The following is an 18,798-nucleotide window of genomic DNA, read 5'->3' as shown; positions in this document are numbered from 1 at the left end:
TCCCGGTCAGTCTGGAAGCCTTGTTATGCTAAAGCTACCTCTACTGCTATCCTGTGCTCCCTCTACTGCTATCCTGTGCTCCCTCTGCTGCCAATGTGCTACTACAAACACCTCTGTGCCTCTCGCATTGCTGCAACCTCTACTGCGCTGCTACAGACTTCTGCACTCTAACACTGCCTTGCCGCTCCATCACACCTTGCTCCACCCAACACCTGTCTTCATGCTACTGTTGTTAAGGGCTCCCATAGCCGAATGTGATCCAAGAGTTTGGGTACCTCAAGGATCCTGACCCTCTTCTGTAGTCCTCTTGACTAAATCTCTATGTCTCCCCACCTCTTCTCTAGAGGCGCATAAGCACTCATGGCACAATTGTCATCAGTCTCGACATCCTTCTCTGCCTTTGGTGGAGAAGCCTTTGAGTCGGAAGCTTCTCCCTTTCCTTTCTTTCTGGGGCACTGAGAGGCATAATGTCCCAGTTCCCCACAGTTGAAGCACTTGACCTTGGAGATGTCTTTCTTCTTCCTCTTCTGAACCCCCTGCTATCCCGCAGATGCTAGAGTTGCATCCTCCTCCTCCTCCTTCTTGATTCAAACTCCCTTACTACTACTCCCCGTCTTGGTCAATCTCCTAAGCGCTTCCTATTGAAGAGCTGCCCACATCTCCTCCCAACTGGGGAAAGTCACTCTGCCCAAAATGCTTTGGACAAATGTCTCCCACTCCTTGGAGACTGCATTCAGGGCAATCCTGACTGTGAACTCTGGATCCGATGTAGACCCCACAGAAGTAAGTTGGGCTCAAATCCCTTTTAACCTGAGAAGGAAGTGATCTATCTCTTCTCCTTATTGCATCTGATATGACCTCAGTTGATTTTCCAATAACATCTTCCATCTTCCGCTGCACGGAAGAGCCCTGGTATAAGGTGGTCAAGGTCTGCCACATCCCACTTGTTGTGTTCTTCTCAGCAATATGTGGTATTACATGATCCTTGACCCCGTCTAGGATCATGCATTTCGCCTTCGCCTGGGCCTCCTCATACTTCTCATCTGCATCAGGATCAACTAGGACAGCTACGGTTCTCAAGGCATAGTCCTTGATGCGATGTTTATCCAGGATTGCCAAGATCTTGACCTTCCAGATGACAAAATTGGAAGCCCCATTCAATCTGTCCTGATCCCTCAATCCATTCATTGCCATCTCTGCTCCTCTTCTCTAGACGCCATCTAAGTCTTGATTCCCCTCTCGGAAATCCTCTGGCCAAATTTTGAATCACTCCTCTCCAATCCTCCTTTGTCGTTGCAACCCGGATCTAGATTTCTTGGCTAGAAATCTGTTGAGGTAGTGCTTCCCTCTACCTTGGTTCAGTCTCCTTAGACATTGTTTTGCACCAACAGAACTAGTGTCCCACAAACTCCTCAAATCAAAATCTACACACCACCCTTCGCCCCGGCAACTCGAAGGATCTAAGCTCTTCTGGCTCTGTGCAATCACAATGAGAGCTAAATCAGCTCCTTCTGGCCACTGCGTCAATCCTTCCTGGCTGAGAAAGATGAGTTGGCACTACGTAGGCCTGATCTGCCCCCCACTCCCTCTGCATTGCCCTGGACAGTTGATGCAACCACTGCGTGGGCTCCTCCCAGCTATTGCGTCTTCCTCTCCTGGATAAGAATGTTGACGCAAGCACTGCATCACCCTTCCTTCTGTGTCTCTGGCTCTGGAACAGCGTTGTCTCTTGGGACATCTGCTTCTTTGCTGCAAACTCTCAAATTTCCTAGCTGGTGCGTTCAGTCTCCTATGATCTGCAATCCTTCTAATACCATGTGAAAATTCCTGAATCAAACACATCAGAAACCCCTACCGCAATGTCTAGTTTACTATCTCCTACTTGTTCTTTCCATTAACAAGTTATTTAATAGCATAAACATTGAAGTGAACACAAATGCAGCCTTCACAGATATACAGGTCATGCACTGAAATAAACTGAGACAATCACACAAGGGACACCGCTATTTTTGGACAATCGTCCCCAGAAAAACCCAATTCAAGAAAATCAAGGCAGCATATAGAGGGTTTTATTATTAAGCAGATTTCTGAATACAACTAGGGTGCCAGAAATGGCTCACCCTTCAGAGAATATCTTTTGCAGTAGTACCTCCCTCTGGAGACAGATATTCTGACAAATCAGCAACCGGATGATCAACCCCACAATGACTCTGACTGTTCCTTGTGCCGGATAGCGAAAGTTGCTCCAAGCACTGCTCTGGAACTGCGTCACCCTCTCCCGGCTTTGGATCTGTTGCTTAGCTCCCAGTCTGCCCTAGAGAATCTCCCAATGCTGCCTTTGAAGCCCTCTGCGTCCTCTACGGCTTCTGCATCAGCCTCTACGGCCCTCTGCGTCCTCTATGCTGGCTCCTCAGGCCTCTGCGTCAGCCCTTCTTGGGCCTGCGCTGCCTCTTTCGGCACTTCACTACCTCTCTGTTATGTATTCTTCAGCCTTGGATCGAAATCCCTTGCTGAACTACCCCTCACTACAACTGCTTTCTAACTCAATTTCCTCAGCAAACCCAACCCAAAAAATCGAATTCTTGATCTCTCTTGGTGTGTCTCCAACTGACCCTCAAGCCTCCTCTTATACTTTTCCTGTTGACGAATCAACGGCAAAGATAAAGTCCCTAATCAACAACTAAGATTACAATTGGCTTGATCCTCGTCACTTAGAACTTTCTCACCCATTTTATATTAATACACATTAATATTTTTATTTTCCTAAGTTTAGACTTAGGGACCCATTAAAAATATTAATTATTTTAATATCTCTTCATCCGGGTGGAATTTCTCCAAACGATTTCTGAGTTGTGGAGATCTCATGTGCCTTAGCCTCTCCACCAAATTTCATAGCTAGAGCACATCTGATGCTCCCTCGCGCCTGCGTTGCCTCTTTTGGCACTTCACTACCTCTCTGCTATGTATTCTTCAATCTTGGATTGAAATCCCTTGCTGAACTGCCCCACTACAACTGATCTCTAACTCGATTTCCTCAGCAAACCCAGCCCCAAAAAATCGAATTCTTGATCTCTCTTGGTGTGTCTCCAATTGACCCTCAAGCCTCCGCTTATACTTTTCCCATTGACAAATCAACGGCAAAGATTAAGTCCCTAATCAATGGCTAAGATTAGAACTCGCTTGATCATCGTCACTTAGAACTTTCTCACCCATTTTATATTAATACACATTAATATTTTTATTTTCCTAAATTTAGACTTAGGGACCCATTAAAAATATTAATTATTTTAATATCTCTTCATCCGAGTGGAATTTCTCCAAACGATTTCTGGGTCGTGGAGATCTCATGTGCCTTAGCCTCTCCACCAAATTTCATGGCTAGAGCACATCCGATGCTCCCTCGAGCCTGCATTGCCTCTTCCGGCACTTCACTACCTCTCTGCTATGTATTCTTCAGCCTTGGATTGAAATCCCTTGCTGAACTACCCCTCACTGCAACTGATCTCTAACTCAATTTCCTCAGCAAACCCAGCCCAGAAAATCGAATTCTTGATCTCTCTTGGTGTGTCTCCAACTAACCCTCAAGCCTCCTCTTATACTTTTCTTGTTGATGAATCAACGGCAAAGATTATTCCCTAATCAACAACTAAGATTAGAATTGGCTTGATCCTCATCACTTAGAACTTTCTCACCCATTTTATATTAATACACATTAATATTTTTATTTTCCTAAGTTTAGACTTAGAGACCCATAAAAAATATTAATTATTTTAATATCTCTTCATCCGGGTGGAATTTCTCCAAACGATTTCTGAGTCGTGGAGATCTCATGTGCCTTAGCCTCTCCACCAAATTTCATGGCTAGAGCACATCCGATGCTACCCAAAATCAACACCACCTTTTCCTAGCCATTGGGAGGTCAAACGCCAAGATCAAGGAATGTTGAGCATCTTGAGGAGAGTGTTGGGCCTCCAAGGTCTCCCAATTTTCCTCCAAGTCAATTCAAGCATCTTTAAAGGGAACATTGAACGCTCAAGCCAAATAATCTCTCCTTCTATGTTGAATCAGTTTGTTCTTACGGATTTTGTGTAATATCCCCAATTTCCTAAGCATGGAGATACCCTTCCAACTAGCCTATCTTGTCTCCTTCGGCTAGAAAAAAGGGAAAATTGCCAAGGAGACTAAGGAGTTTTTGCCCAACATACTTTGATATTATTATTAGAAATAAAAGGGCAAATTATTATTAATAAAAAGGGGGCAAATTGTTATTATTAATAAAAGGGGGTCAAAATTCATTTGGATGAAAAAAGTGGCTTCGTCAATAAAATATTAAAAAGTGGAGTTCTAGAAGCTTGGAGAAAGTCCTGTGATGTCTTATAAAAGGGGATAGAAGGCCATTCCTTATTCATTCTATTTGGTGATTATTCTCTTATATTTGGATTTTGGCTCAAGGTAGTCAAGTTCGAGGGTTTCAGGTGAGATCCTCACTCTACTTTCGGTGGACATCATTGCCACCCTAGCTGGTAACTATCCAATTTCGGTGGACATTATTGCCACCCTAGCTGGCATTGCAGGAAATCACTCAGATTTCTCAATTGATCTCATTTGCAGGTGTCTCTGAAGTGCCGAAGAGAAATATATTTGCTGGACCTATATTTGTTTGCAGGTGTTGGGCTTCGATTTATTCCCCAAGAGGGCCGAGTTGCTACAGAAGTATTATCTACCTCAGAAGGCCGAGTTTCCATTGCATTCACTGAAGATCAATCCTTTGTGGATGGGCTGCTTTCATCTCAGGGGCCAAGTTATCATTGAATTTGCTGGAGTATTGTGAAAGGGCCAAGTTACATTGCAAATTGTTCGGATTGCTTGTGATCCCATCTATCATTGAAAAGGAGGTGAATTTATCTTGAATTTATCTTGCAGGCCGAGCATATTTATTTTGGAGGGGGGCGAGAGCATTTTCACCAAGGGGCTGACAGCACCCTTGCTTTGGCAGGCCGATTGCACATTTGCTGAAGGAGGACCGAGAATATTTTATTGAGGGGCCGAGTGCCTTATCTCATCAAGGAGGCCATGAGCATTTTATTAAGGGTTGAGAATCCTATTATTTGTGGAGGCCGAGCACAATCCTACTTGAGCAGAGTTCTGGCATTCTTTGGAGGCCGAGATTCAGAGGTTATTGCACCCATTTATTGCGGCATACATCAAAGGTCGAATAGCCTTCAGGAGCCTGAGTTGCTTGCTTCGGGAGGACTATTTCTGGGCAATACATTTAGTGTTGGAAGGCTGATTTCCATCATTTGAAGAGGCTGAGTTGCAGACCCTTAAAGGCCAAGTTGATTCTATTATAAGGACTGAATTCCTCCTCTCTCTTGGAGCTGAGTTGGACTGATGTTGGTGACAAATTTCTGGGTTGTGCATTCATCCTGAGAAGGCCGAGTTTATCAGACTTAGAGGCTAAGCTTGTACCGCTGTCATCTCTGAAAGAAGCTATTATACTGCCATTGCTGATCCATCATTTAGAGGCTGAGACATTCCTGAATTTATACCAGCATTCCAGTGGGCCGAGTTAGCCCAGATTTATTTGCTAAGTGGAGATTCCAGGTTCTTCATTGTTCTTGCATTGTAATAGCTTTCCAATCAGATAATAAAATTGATGATTTGCCTCTATATTTCTCTTGCTGTAGCATTTTTCCTACTGTGCCAGCCAACTGTTCGACAAAAGTATTGCACACTAACTGTTTGTTAAAAGTTGTCAAAGAAAATGTTTGAAATTTGTGGAAGAAAATTTTCATATTTTAGATAGGGTACATTGCATTTTGTGACCCAATTTGGACTTGGAAAGTCATTCCCATGCTTCATGGAAGTGCTTTGATTTGTGGTATGGGTATAGGCCTTCATTTGAGGCATATTTAGAACGTTAATAAGCATTATTTTAAGTTTTATTAGAGCTGTTTGGAAGATGCTGGTCCCTCCGGAGGATTTTATTACCTCCTTTACGAGGGTTTCAAGCGATGTTAAGCTAATTTTCAAGTCAACATTTTTTTATATGCTTAATAACAATACGTTGCTATTTTACATCTAATACCTCCTATTGCTAGGATACCTGATACCAGCAAAATAACCCTGCACGAATTAGTGTAACAGACATGCTTAAGACTTACATATACGTCTGAAATAGAATTTGACTTGGAACATTTGAAAGTTCTATATCTAAAACAAAATACAATCATTTGAACAAAATAAGAAAACAAGCTATGGATGGCATAATCCTTACAATTTTATCAAATAGTTCACCTCCAGTGACAAACTCCAAAATAATATAGATCTTTGTCCGACTTGCCAAGACCTGCATGCTCAGTCTTATCATTTATTTGTAATAAACAATGTGATCATGATGCAATGATAACAAAAACAAATACAATATTAAGAGCTATTAAAAATGTATAGAAAAGACAATACAAAGGGTTAGTACTATGTATACCTCATGCAAATGAACAATATTAGGGTGTCGAACCAGCTTCATAACACATATTTCCCTTTTAATCTGGAGAGAAACAATAAAGAAATAAAACATTTACATACAAAACATTAGTATTTTAATCTTCATGCATGATAATAATGTAGAACCAAACAAAAAAAGTAGCATTCATCTGACAGAAAGTTCTTACCTTTAAAAGATATTTCAACAACTGACTAAACTCTGACATAATTTAAGAGGTCCAAAATTAGTAAATATAATTTTCATTTGCATTGTGTTTCTTATATGACACAATATACACCATTCAATAGAAGGGCTTTGTTGGTAATATTACATTCTACTTCAGTTTAGGCACAATTCCTAAAAATTATTAAATAGCTGTACTAAATAATGTTATCTATAGATGTATATCTTAATGAATGCAGAAAACCGTAAAAATAGTTATGGTTGGCATTATCATGTATTACATTCTTGTAAAGCTTACACTACAAATTTAGTTATGTTGACATTTTATTCTAGGGAAGGCACTAATGTCATGCTCAGTATATTCAAGATCCGCATACACAATAGCCTGATAAATCTCAAGGAAAATCATTTTATAAGAATATTAGATGTTAAATGCTAAACGAAAGCATTCCTTGATTATTTGTTATTGCAATAAGATTGACACAATCAGAATCACAAATTATTATCATTGTTTTGATGTTTCCCACATGATTCCTACAATTGAGAAATGCAGAATGACAGATTTGAAGGCAGAAATCCACAAAATAGAACACGAGAGAAGAAAAAACTTGCACAAATTCACTGGTCTTGTATTGCATAATAACATGATCTTATAGTTATCTCTAAGCTTGATCCTATTGACCATGTACTTGTCAACAGTCCAAGAAACAGAGTATATAGTGTTAATTTTTCGTAGGGTTATATAATGTTCTTTGCTTTGATAATTGCATTACATCATTTATACATTGAATGTGAAAAATCCTAATCCTCAAGGAACCCCTACTACAGCAAATCTGAATCTACTTCACCTACTTGATTTTAATTACATTCATCAAAGTATTCTTCAGAATACTGAAGAAAATTACTTCGGCAGCCTACATTACTTTAAATTTGATTTCATGAAACAGAAAACTGAGCAAAGAACAAGATACATAGGACACAGTTATTTTTGGACAAAATAGTCCCCAGAAAAACCCAATGCGGGAAAACCGGTGCAACAGCTCTGAGGGTTTTCTATTATTAAGCAGTAATTCTGAATACAAACGTTGGTTGCCCTCCCGGCAAACCAGTGACAGAGAAATACAATGGCGGAAAATCTGAGTGAGTTTTACCTCACTTCACCCCGCAGATTCTAGCTGATCCGGTAGCAAAACTAGCTAACCCAGCTATTTTTGTGTTGGCCCTGTGTAGGCCCTGCGTCAGCCTTACAGACTCTACGTCAACTCTGCATCAGCTCTTCTGCCCACTATGTCAGATTTCCCGATTGTTCCAGCAATTCCGGATTTCTGCGTGGAAGGCAGCGTTCTCCTCTGCGCTAGCCCTTCTGGCTATGCGTCAAAGCTACGTGGGCCCAGACTGGCCCTGCGTTAGTCCTCCTGGCTACTGTGTTGCCTCCACAAGCTTCTCTCTGCCTCTCTGCCAGTATTCCCGAACTATCCCTGACCCTCAACTGCAAGATCTCCACAATCGATTTTCCTCCTGAGAACTTCTCACCTCAGAAAATTGATTTCCTCAATCTCTCTGTGTGTTTCTAAATGAACCCCAAGCCTCCTTATACTATTCCTGTTGAGACTTCAACGGCCGAGATTAAGTCTCTAATCAACTGCTAAGATTAAAACATGACTTGATCCGCCTTCTAGATCATTTTCACCCATATTTTGATTAATATCCATTAATATTTTAATTTTCCTAAGTTTAGACTTAGGAACCCCATTAAAAATATTAATTATTTTAATAAAATACGCTCAGGGTGGGATTTCACCAAACGGTTTCTGGGTTCTTTAGAACTCATGTGCCTTAGCCTCTCCACCAATTTTCATGGCTAGAGCACATCTGATGCTACCAAAAACAAACACTCCTTCTTAGAGAGGAAAGTGCTCTAGCAACAATATCCAAATGCATGTTGCTCTGTCTCTGAACCATCCCCTTTCCGCACTGTTGCTGCCACCAACATTGTGTTGTTGCTGCTACTATACTGCCGCCCATGACACTACCACTACCATTGTTGAATCTGTACTACAGCTCCCTCTCAAATGTTGCATCTGCTATGCTGTTGTTGATTTGAGGTAGCTTCGGATGTGCTCTAGCCACGAAATTTGGTGGAGAGGTTAGGGCACATGAGATCTCCAATACCCAAAAAGGGTTTGGGCAAATTCTAAACAATTTAGGAGATATTAAAATAATTACTATTTTTAATGGAGCACCTAAGTCTAAACTCAGGGAAAATAAAATATTAATGTGAATTAATATAAAACTGTGTTAGAAGGGTCCAAAAGTCATCAATCAAGCCAAATCTAATCTTAGATGTTGATCAGGGACTTAATATCGGTCGTTGATATGTCAATGAGAAAAGTATAAGAGGAGGCTTGAGGGTCACTTGGAGAGGACACCAGAGTGATCAGTCATTCTATTCTCTAGAGCGGGGTTTGCTAAGAGAGATAGAATCAGTGATCAGAGTTGCAGCTAAGGGGCATTGAGTACAAAGAGACAGAGAGGCAGAGATAGTGTCAGGAGAGCAGCGCAGTAGCCAGAGAGAGTGACGCAGTTCAGCCAGGGCTCACGCAGAGGCAATCGGGAGTTGCGCAGAGCTTCAGAGAGGCTAGCGTTACTAACGCAGAGGGCTCGAAGGCTAACGCAGACCCATTCAGGGTGACACAGGGCCAACGCTGGGCAGAGAGGGTTGACGCAGTCCAGAAAGGCAGACGCTGGGGTTTCTGGGGCAGATTGGAGCTGAGGAGCTATCGGAAGGTTTATCCGGGGTTTCAGCCAGGGCATTTGTCTCAAACTGAGAGGTATTATTGCCAAGGAAATTCTCTGTTGGGTAAGCCAGATTTGGCACCCAGATTGTACTCTAATATTGCTTAATAAGAAAACCCTCAGATAGTTGCACCGGTTTTCCCACATTGGGTTTTTCCGAGGACATTGGTCCAAAAATAACAGTGTCATTTGGTGTGATTGTTTCTGTTTCCTTCAGTTGTTGATCTGTAATATGTTGAGCATGCACTAGTGTTTATTTTCAGTATTGACATTGTAAATAACTTGTTAAGTAATAGAACAAGTAGGTAGGAATAAATCAGATAAAGTGCATGGAGGGTTTCTAACTGGTAAACTTAGAAACTTCAACATGGTATGAGAGCATGATTGCAGATCACAAGAGAACTGAGGACATCAGCCGAGCAGAGCAATAGCAACAGAAAACAGTTGTCTCGAGGTGACAGAAGTTGTTTATAGCAGAGCAACAACAAGGGAAGGGTGACGCAGTGTTTGCGTCATCAAGGGTGAGCTAGGAAGAGGCAGCACAGAGGCTAAAAAAGGCAAAGGGAGCCTCACGCAAAGCCACACAGAAGCTAGGAGGGCTAACACAATTGGCTAAGGAGGTCGGGTTGTTGGTGCTGGGATTGCGTAGAGCCTAAGAACTCTCACCTTCAGGTTGTTGGGGTTTAGAAGGTTGTGGGAACATTGCAGAGTGGAGCTGGTGAGGTATTGTAGTCAAAACAGTACTTGACAGGGCAAGGCCAAGAGGAGGGAGTTGCTACCGAGGGTTTCTAGCCGAGAAATCCAGATCAGTGGTGCGGTTGCACAGACGATCAACATAAGGGGCATCTCGACATCGGCAGAAGGATTTCCAGGAGAGAAATCGAGACACAAAGGGAGTCAGATCGAGAACTTCCAGCAGGGAAGTAGAAGAGCATCATGGCACTACACGGAGTAAGAGACCAAGACAGGCTGGACAGAGCATCGAACTTCGCAGTCTAGAAGGCCAAAATCTTATCCGTACTTGATAGAAATCGTGTCAAGAACTTCGCCTTGAAGATTATAGCTATCCCAGTCGACCCAAATGATAACAACAAGTACGAGGAGGCAATGGCGAGGGCCAAGAGCATCATCCTTGACGGGGTCAAGGACCATGTAGTACCACACATTACCGAGAAGGAAACGGCATATGAGATGTGGGAGGCCCTCAAGAAATTGTACCAGCATACTTCTGTGCAGAGAAGAATGTTACTAGAAAATCAGTTGAGGTCGTATCAGATGAAGAAGGGAGAACCAATTGACACCTTCCTCAAAGGACTGAATGAGATCCGAGATCAATTCACTGCTATAGAGGCCATGCCAGATCAAGAATTGATGGTGAGAACAACCCTGAATGTTGTCTCAGAAGACTGGAAGGTATTTGTTCAGAGTATACTGGGCAGAGGGACACTTCCACCTTGGAATGAGATGTGGGCGGATCTTCGCCAAGAAGAGATCAGACGGCAGTCAAAGGCGAGAAGCAGCAGTAAGGGGATCAAAGTCAAACAGGAGGAGGAAGATGTAGCCCTAGCATCTGAGGGAAAGCAGGAAAAGCGTAAGAAGAAGGATCTCTCCAAGATCAAGTGCTTCCACTGTGGGGAGCTGGGTCATTATGCAACCCAGTGTCCAAGGAAGAAGAGTAAGGGAAAGTCTTCCGAGACTAAGGCAACACCAGAAAGGGCAGAGAAGGAAGTGGAGACAGACGATGACTGTGCCATGAGTGCACATGCACCACTTGAGCGGAAGTATGGAGACATCAAGTTGTAGACAGGCAGACTACAGGCAATGAGGGGCAGGATCCTCGAGGTACCCAGCCTCTTGGATTAGACCTTGCTACGGGAGCCCCAAAGAGGAGTAGCAGGACTGGCTGATGTGGGTAGAGATGGATGCGGATGGAGCAGCAGAGAGAGCTACAGTGCAGGAGTCTCGAGACAGCGCGAAGCTAGCAGGCTGCAGCAGTGCGAGAGGCACAGGAGTGTTGCACCAGTGCAGGATGGCACAGAGAGGTGTGCAACGGTGCGAGATGCAGGAAGTTGTTGCAGCAATGCAAAGGTCAAAGAGGGAGCACTTGTTAGCGGCAAAGGGAGCTTCAGCATCAGGAGGGTCTCTTGCCCAACAAAGAGGTCAGAGTTGGGAGATCGGTTACTTACTTTTCAGTAACTAAGTTGTAGTGCAGCAGTGGGCAGCACGATGCAGCATGATGAGAGGAGTTGCAGTGCAGATGCAGTGGTGGGAGAAAGGACTAGCAGCAGCATGGATGCAGAGGGAGCTGTCGTACAGATGCAGCAGTGGCAGTGGCAGAACCATGGGCAGCAGTACATGATACAACTGTGCAGAGGATGGTAGGCAGCAGGCCTAGCTCAACACAGGGACCGATGTCGGATAATCAAAGTAATACTCAGTGAGGAGTATTGCTAGAGCACAATCCTCGCTAAGAGGGAGCGTTGATTTGGGGTAGCATCGGATGTGCTCTAGCCACGAAATTTGGTGGAGAGGTTAGGGCACATGAGATCTCCAATACCTAGAAAGGGTTTGGGCAGATTCTAAACAGTTTAGGAGAGTCCCTAAGTCTAAACTTAGGGAAAATAAAATATTAATGTGAATTAATATAAAACTGTGTTAGAAGGGTCCAAAAGTCATGGATCAAGCCAGATCTAATCTTAGTCGTTGATTAGGGACTTAATCTCGGTCTTTGATATGTCAACGAGAAAAGTATAAGAGGAGGCTTGAGGGTCACTTGGAGAGGACACCAGAGTGATCAGTCATTCTATTCTCTAGAGCGAGGTTTGCTAAGAGAGATAGAATCAGTGATCGGAGTTGCAGCTAAGGGGCATTGAGTACAAAGAGACAGAGAGGCAGAGATAGTGTCGGGAGAGCAGCGCAGTAGCCAGAGAGAGTGACGCAGTAGCAGCCAGGGCTCACACAAGGCCATGCAGAGGCAGCTAGGAGCTGCGCAGAGCTTCAGAGAGGCCAACGTTGCTAACGCAGAGGGCTAGAAGGCTGACGCATGGCCTCCCAAGGCTGAAACAGACCCATTCAGGGTGACACACAGCCAGCGCTGGGCAGAGAGGAGCTGATCAATCCAGAAAGGCAGACGCTGGGGTTTTTGGGGCAGATTGGAGCTGAGGAGCTGCCAGAAGGTTTATCCGGGGTTTCAACCGGAACATTTGTCTCAAACTGAGAGGTATTACTGCCAAGGAAATTCTCTATTGGGTAAGGCAGATTTGGCACCCAGATTGTACTCTGATATTGCTTAATAAGAAAACCCTCAAATAGTTGCAACGGTTTTCCCACATTGGGTTTTTCCAGGGACATTGGTCCAAAAATAAGGGTGTCATTTGGTGTGATTGTTTCTGTTTCCTTCAGTTGTTGATTTGTAATATGTTGAGCATGCACTAGTGTTTATTTTCAGTATTTACATTGTAAATAACTTGTTAAGTAACAGAACAAGTAGGTAGGAATAAATCAGATAAAGTGCATGGAGGGTTTCTAACTGGTAGACTTAGAAACTTCAACAGTTGCTAGCACTGCCACATATAGCATTGCATTCGTACTGCAACTCAGTTACTGAGAGAAGCAACTGAAAAACATCAAGAATTAACTGAACTTAACTATGTTCAACATAATACCATGAACGTTGGAATCTGACTGCTACTAATCTCTGACCCTCTGAATCTTTTGCGCTACTGTAGACTTCTGCACTGCTGCCAACCTTGCTCTGCATTGATCAGTCTTTGGTCTCCTGCTACTGCATTTGTCCTCCAAAAAATCCACTGCATCATCTGACACTAAGTCCATCTCGCTACTACTGAATCTCGAGCTCCCGTAGCAAGGAATTGAACCAAGAGGTGGACTCCTAAAGGATCCTGCCCACATGTAGCCCTCCCAACTACAATGCTATATCGCCCCATCTCCCTCCTGAAGATGCGTGGGCACTCATGGCAAACTCATCTTCGTCAATCTTTGTGAAGCATAAAAACTAATAGCTTGTAGACTTTAAGGTAAAAGTACACAGGGTATTTAAAATAATAATTTATATATATATATATATATATACAAGTGATGGATGTTACAATGAAGACCCACATATATATATCTAAGAAGGTGTCCTTTCATGATTGGGCATGTCTTTTAGACATGCCTTTTCACTTAACTTAATGACTATTTAACATAACCAATATTTGATTATTTAATATTTACATTAATTATATTTATTTTATTTGTTATGAATTATATTCATAACATAGCCCCTTCCTTCGGAAGCTTTGTCCTCAAAGTTGTATTGTTGGCAGTTTCGTTCATCTTAACCTCAAATAATTGCCTTCATCTGGCTCACGTCATTTTTAATAGTTGGTCACTGGTAGCTTAGCTTCTATACTTCGCTAGTAACTCTGTTTCAAGACCAATGTTATGTCTAGTTTTGAACCCAATTCTTTTTTTCAATATATATATGTTTTAATAAAAATATTTTTTTTTTCAATATACATGTATATATATATATGTTTTAAAATATTTTTATTTTTTTTAAATTTCAAATTAATTTTTTTTTTTTTTTTTTTTTAATTAAATTATGTTACTTAATTATAATAATAATATTATAATTTTAATTATAATATAACTCTTTTAATGTTACCCTTACACCGTCATACGAATCGTTGCCCGACTGTATATTAATTACGCTGTATCGAATTATATATACCGAGCAACCCTTTAAGTCACAGAGCCCGTATGAATCGCCGCCAGGGGTCACACTTCACACCTGTTGACCCTTCAACCTCGGTTACGATGCTTGATGGCAGGGGAACAAGGACAGGTTTTTTTTTTTTGAAATGTGTATTGCTTATAATTATAAAAATTCCCAAATACATTTGTGTAACTCCCAACAGAATAGAGAATTTCATCTTTAATGAGTTTAGAAATGGCAACTAAGTTCGACTACTGTGCCACACCAAATCAACTCCAAATGGATAGGCCTCACGAACCTTTATCAATCCTATTGAATAAGCATCCCTGCAGGAAGAATCACGACATGCATAGGCCGATGGGCCAGAAATGTGAAAGGGAACTGAAAAGAATTCATTGTAGATGAGTCCACAGTAAATTGGGAAGATTGCCATCATAAAAATCACATAGCGACCTCCAAAAGCCATCTCCATTATGTCTCCAAGTTTCTGACTACCAAGTTTTCTTTTTCTACATATGAGCCACAAGGATGCAAGTAATAAGCATATACCATGGCCCCAGTCACCAAACATTACAGCAAACAAAAATGGGAATGTAATGATGGTGAATACACTAGGATTTGCCTCTTGGTACTTAGCCACACCATATGCATCAACTATTTCTTGGAAAGCAGTGGCAAAATTTATTTGTTCTGAAATATGTGGGTGGTGCTTCCTTTGTATAAAGCACTTGGAATATAGTTCCAACCTGTGAGTTACTATCCACAGTTGCACAATGCAATGCATCTTGAACCTGACTTTTTGCAAATACAAGGCACCAGTACCACCCTTCAGCAACTAGACACTTCCTTGTAACATCAATGCTTAGCATGTTCAGAGTGTTGTAAACAGCTTTCTTTGTTCTTACCAAAAGATTCCACTGTTCAAACTAATATCCATTGTTGTCAACACATTGTCTGCATATTGAGGGCTCTTGTATTGATAGAATTCTCATAACACCATGTTGGATTCTCATGATTCTGCTTATAAGCATGGTACACTTTTAACATCGTCAGATGATCTCCATCAATGTGCGCAAACCGAGCTTTTGCTGCATCTGCAGCTTCTTGAATTTCCCTAGGCCGCAGAAAGCAACTGAACTCCGAAAATGAAAACCCTTTGCTAACATTCATACACCGGCCTACTCTATCCCTAGCATCTGTATCATCATGAGATAGAAATGAATCCACATTATCATCCAAGGACCCCTCTTCCACAAAGCGATCTATATCAACTAGAGGATTGGATGGTGAAGCAAGGGCCCCACATTCGCCAGATCCATACATTATCAACGTCTTAGATGAGCTGCCACTATTCTGCAATGCACCAGCCATGGACATTACATCTCCACAGGTACAAGTAGATGGAGCCAGAGGTGCAGAACTTGGCGATGGACCAGTAGTATTTGCAGTTCCTGAGCTATTAGCTGGACCAAAAGATGACCCAGGCTGCTTTCTTTTTCTTCCATTTTGACCCTTAGATGCAGCCTGATCATTTCCACGAAAAGAGTTTGACATACTCCCCTCAACTGAAACACCAGCAACACCAAGTTTCTCTTGTTGCTGCTGCTGATGGCTAGTAACCTGGGACTGCTGGTTTGACAGAGCCTGTTGTTGAAGTTGTTGTTGTTGATTGCTCTGTTGTTGTTGCTACTGTTGGATTTGAGCTATTTTCATCTTCAATATGATGTCTGCTTCAGGTCGTGGCAGTGGAGACCCAACATTCTAGGTCATGTCACCAACAGCATTAGTTTGGCCATCCTTGCCTGCAACAACATTCTTGTTACTCAGAAGCATCTGAAGTCTTCTGCTTTCCATATCACCAAAATTAGAACATGGTGCAGACGTCAAATTTCCTTGGGCTTGTGCTTGGAGCAAAAGTTGTTGTTGCTGCAGAGTTAACATCTGAATATGATGATATTGCTGTGGAGATTGAATGAAAGATTTCTGTGTTGGTAGAAGTCCCGGTCGAAGTTGGTCAAGACCTGTCAGGGGCCAGCCTTTCAAAGGTAGATTATTTCCTCCTTGATTTGCACCTGGGCTTAATAAATTTGGTTTTGAATGGCCAACTCTAGGTACTCCAAATAATGAAGCATCTGAAGTGCCAGATCTCTAACTTAGTACCGAGTTCATCTCAGTTTTGATGTCCTGTGTGGCTACAGGAAGTTGTTGGTTACGAGCCTGAACCTGCTAAAGAGCAGCTACCATATTACCTGTTGTATTATGTAAAACTTGCCCCGAAGGCTGCCCAGGTGTGGTTGCTGACTTCAGTATATTTGTCTGGTTTGCATCCAGTAGCTGACCAACATTGTCTCCAAACCTCTTCATCGATCCATCGTCCATGGAATCTCTCTGATGCGGTAACTTTAGACGTTCCTCATACATCTTTGTTGCCATGGCATTTGTTGTCCCCTGGTTTTGTCGGATAAGGGAATCATTACCGACTAATCCATTGGCAGAACCATTTAAAAGATGCCCCCCATCTCTGTGTTGTTGTTGTTGTTGTTGTTGTTCATTTTCTTGTCTCTCAAGATAGTCCTTATCCACCTCATCTTTATCTGGATCATCATCTTGATCTGCATAATCTTCATCAGAATCATCATCTAGATCATTTTCCTTTCGACATGCTTTAACTTTTGCATATGATTTTTCTAAATGCTGAAATGCTTCTTGAATTTTACTAAACTGCCCAACGCCTTCAGGATGTGAACGTAATGGCACATTACGCAGCGAACAACGTTCAAAGACTCGCATGATTATATTGTGCGCCATGGCTCTGATACCATTGAAGCATAAAAATTGGTAGCTTGTAGACTTTAAGGTAAAAATACACGAGGTATTAAAATAATAATTTATTAATATATATAAAATTGTACAAGTGATGAATGTTACAATGAGGACCCGCATATATATACCTAAAAAGGTGTCCTTTCGTGATTGGGAATGTCTTTTAGACATGCCTTTTCACTTAATGACTATTTAACATAACCAATATTTGATTATTTAATATTTACATTAATTATATTTATTTTATTTGTTATGAATTATATTCATAACACTTTGCCAGAGCAGCCTTAGGATCATGTTTCTCATCCTTATCCTTTGGCTTCAAAGGACATTGGGATGCAAAGTGGCCCATCTCGCCACATCTGAAACATTTCACCTTCGAATTGTCCTTCTTTCGCTTTGGCTTCCGCTATCCCTTCGATGCTAGAGTTGCGTTCTCCTCCTCCTCCTTGGTCTTCGTGCCACTTCCACTATTTCCATTGAAGTTGACCTTTACTAGGTCCCTCCTTAATTCCTCCTGTTGAAGGGTTGCCCACATCTCCTCCCATGAAGGTAGTCTTTCCTTGCCCAATATTCTTTGGACGAAGACTTGCCATTCATCTGATACTCCATTCAGGGCTATCCTCACCATTGCGGTTGACTGAGGAGTGGACCCCATTGCAGCAAGTCAGTCTCTGGTATCCTAAAGATGTTGAAGATAGGAGTTGACTCCTTCTCCCTTCCACATCAATGTCAGCTGCAACTTCTGTTATAGGTACATCTTGCGTTGTTCGGAAGAGCCTTCATACAGTAAAGACAAAGCTTCCCACATCTCTTGGGTTGTATCCTTGCCCTGCAAGTGTGAGACCACATGATCTCGAACTCCATTGAGAATGGGCCTCTTCATCTTCCCCTGCTCAACCTTGTACTTCTTCCTTTGATCATTGTCAGCAGGAACAGCCACAACACTCTTAACATAGGCTTTGAGATCGTACTCCTCCAGAACAGCTAAGATTTTGCTCTCCCATATGACATAGTTGGAAGCTCCTTCCAAATTCAATGCCATCTCACCCAATTGTCGAACTGACTCCTCTAGTCACTACTCAGTTGCTCAGCAAGTGAGAAATTCGAACTTTCTGGCAAAAAGTTCTCTGAGGAGAAAATTCCCCTTCTATATGTCTTCACTTCTTTTCCAATGGATTTCTGCCCCAGTAGAAACTGCGTCCTTCAAGCACTGCGTTGAGGCTCTGCATCACTCCCTCTTCCTCTGCAAGCTCACGATTCAGAAATCACACCCCTCTGTCAACTCTCTCAGAGAGAGATTTCCTCGGAATCTCTGCTTCCCGGCAAGGACTGCGCAACCCCTTCAAGGGGATTCAAATCGCTGCACTTCGTTGAGGCTTTGCATCACTCCCTCTTCCTCTGCAAGCTCACGATTCAGAAATCATACCCCTCTGTTGACTCTCTCAGAGAGAGATTTCCTCGGAATCTCTGCTTCCCGGCAAGGACTGCGCAACCCCTTCAAGGGGATTCAAATCGTTGCCAAGTGCAGCGTTTGGCCTCTCTGATCAGCATTGGATCTGTTCTCTTGTTTCAAAATCAATGCTCTTATACCATGTGAAAATTCCTAAACCTCAAGGAACCCCTACTGCAACAAATCTGAATCTACTTCACCTACTTGATTTTAATTACATTCATCAAGTTATTCTTCTGAATACTGAAGCAAATTACTTTTGCAGCCTACACTACTTTAAATTCGATTTCATGAAACAGAAAACTGAGCAAAGAACAAGATACATAGGACACAGTTATA

At 42.3% G+C, this 18,798-nt stretch overlaps 1 protein-coding gene and 1 pseudogene across 2 annotated transcripts in view; both read right to left on the bottom strand.

The window, feature by feature from the left end:
• The window catches only part of LOC149220926 (CBL-interacting serine/threonine-protein kinase 8-like), a 276,424-nt gene that overhangs the window by 221,510 nt on the left and 36,116 nt on the right, over nucleotides 1-18,798 (bottom strand). For both annotated transcript variants that reach the window (XM_089384950.1, XM_089384949.1), the window contains exons 2-3: nucleotides 6,485-6,547; nucleotides 6,278-6,349 (exon numbers count right to left, since the gene is read on the bottom strand). In XM_089384950.1, the coding sequence (XP_089241076.1) occupies nucleotides 6,278-6,349; nucleotides 6,485-6,547 (135 nt within the window). The remainder of the gene's footprint in view (nucleotides 1-6,277; nucleotides 6,350-6,484; nucleotides 6,548-18,798) is intronic.
• Nucleotides 15,126-18,798, bottom strand: part of LOC149220927 (transcriptional corepressor LEUNIG pseudogene) — a 36,333-nt pseudogene continuing 32,660 nt past the window's right edge.

Source organism: Pinus tabuliformis, chromosome Q (assembly GCF_031772625.1).
Source record: "Pinus tabuliformis cultivar Carrire ecotype Pingquan chromosome Q, CPIR1, whole genome shotgun sequence".
In the NCBI taxonomy this organism is placed as follows: domain Eukaryota; kingdom Viridiplantae; phylum Streptophyta; class Pinopsida; order Pinales; family Pinaceae; genus Pinus; species Pinus tabuliformis.
Note: the sequence above shows the minus strand (reverse complement) of the source record. Positions and strands in the feature narration are given on the sequence as shown.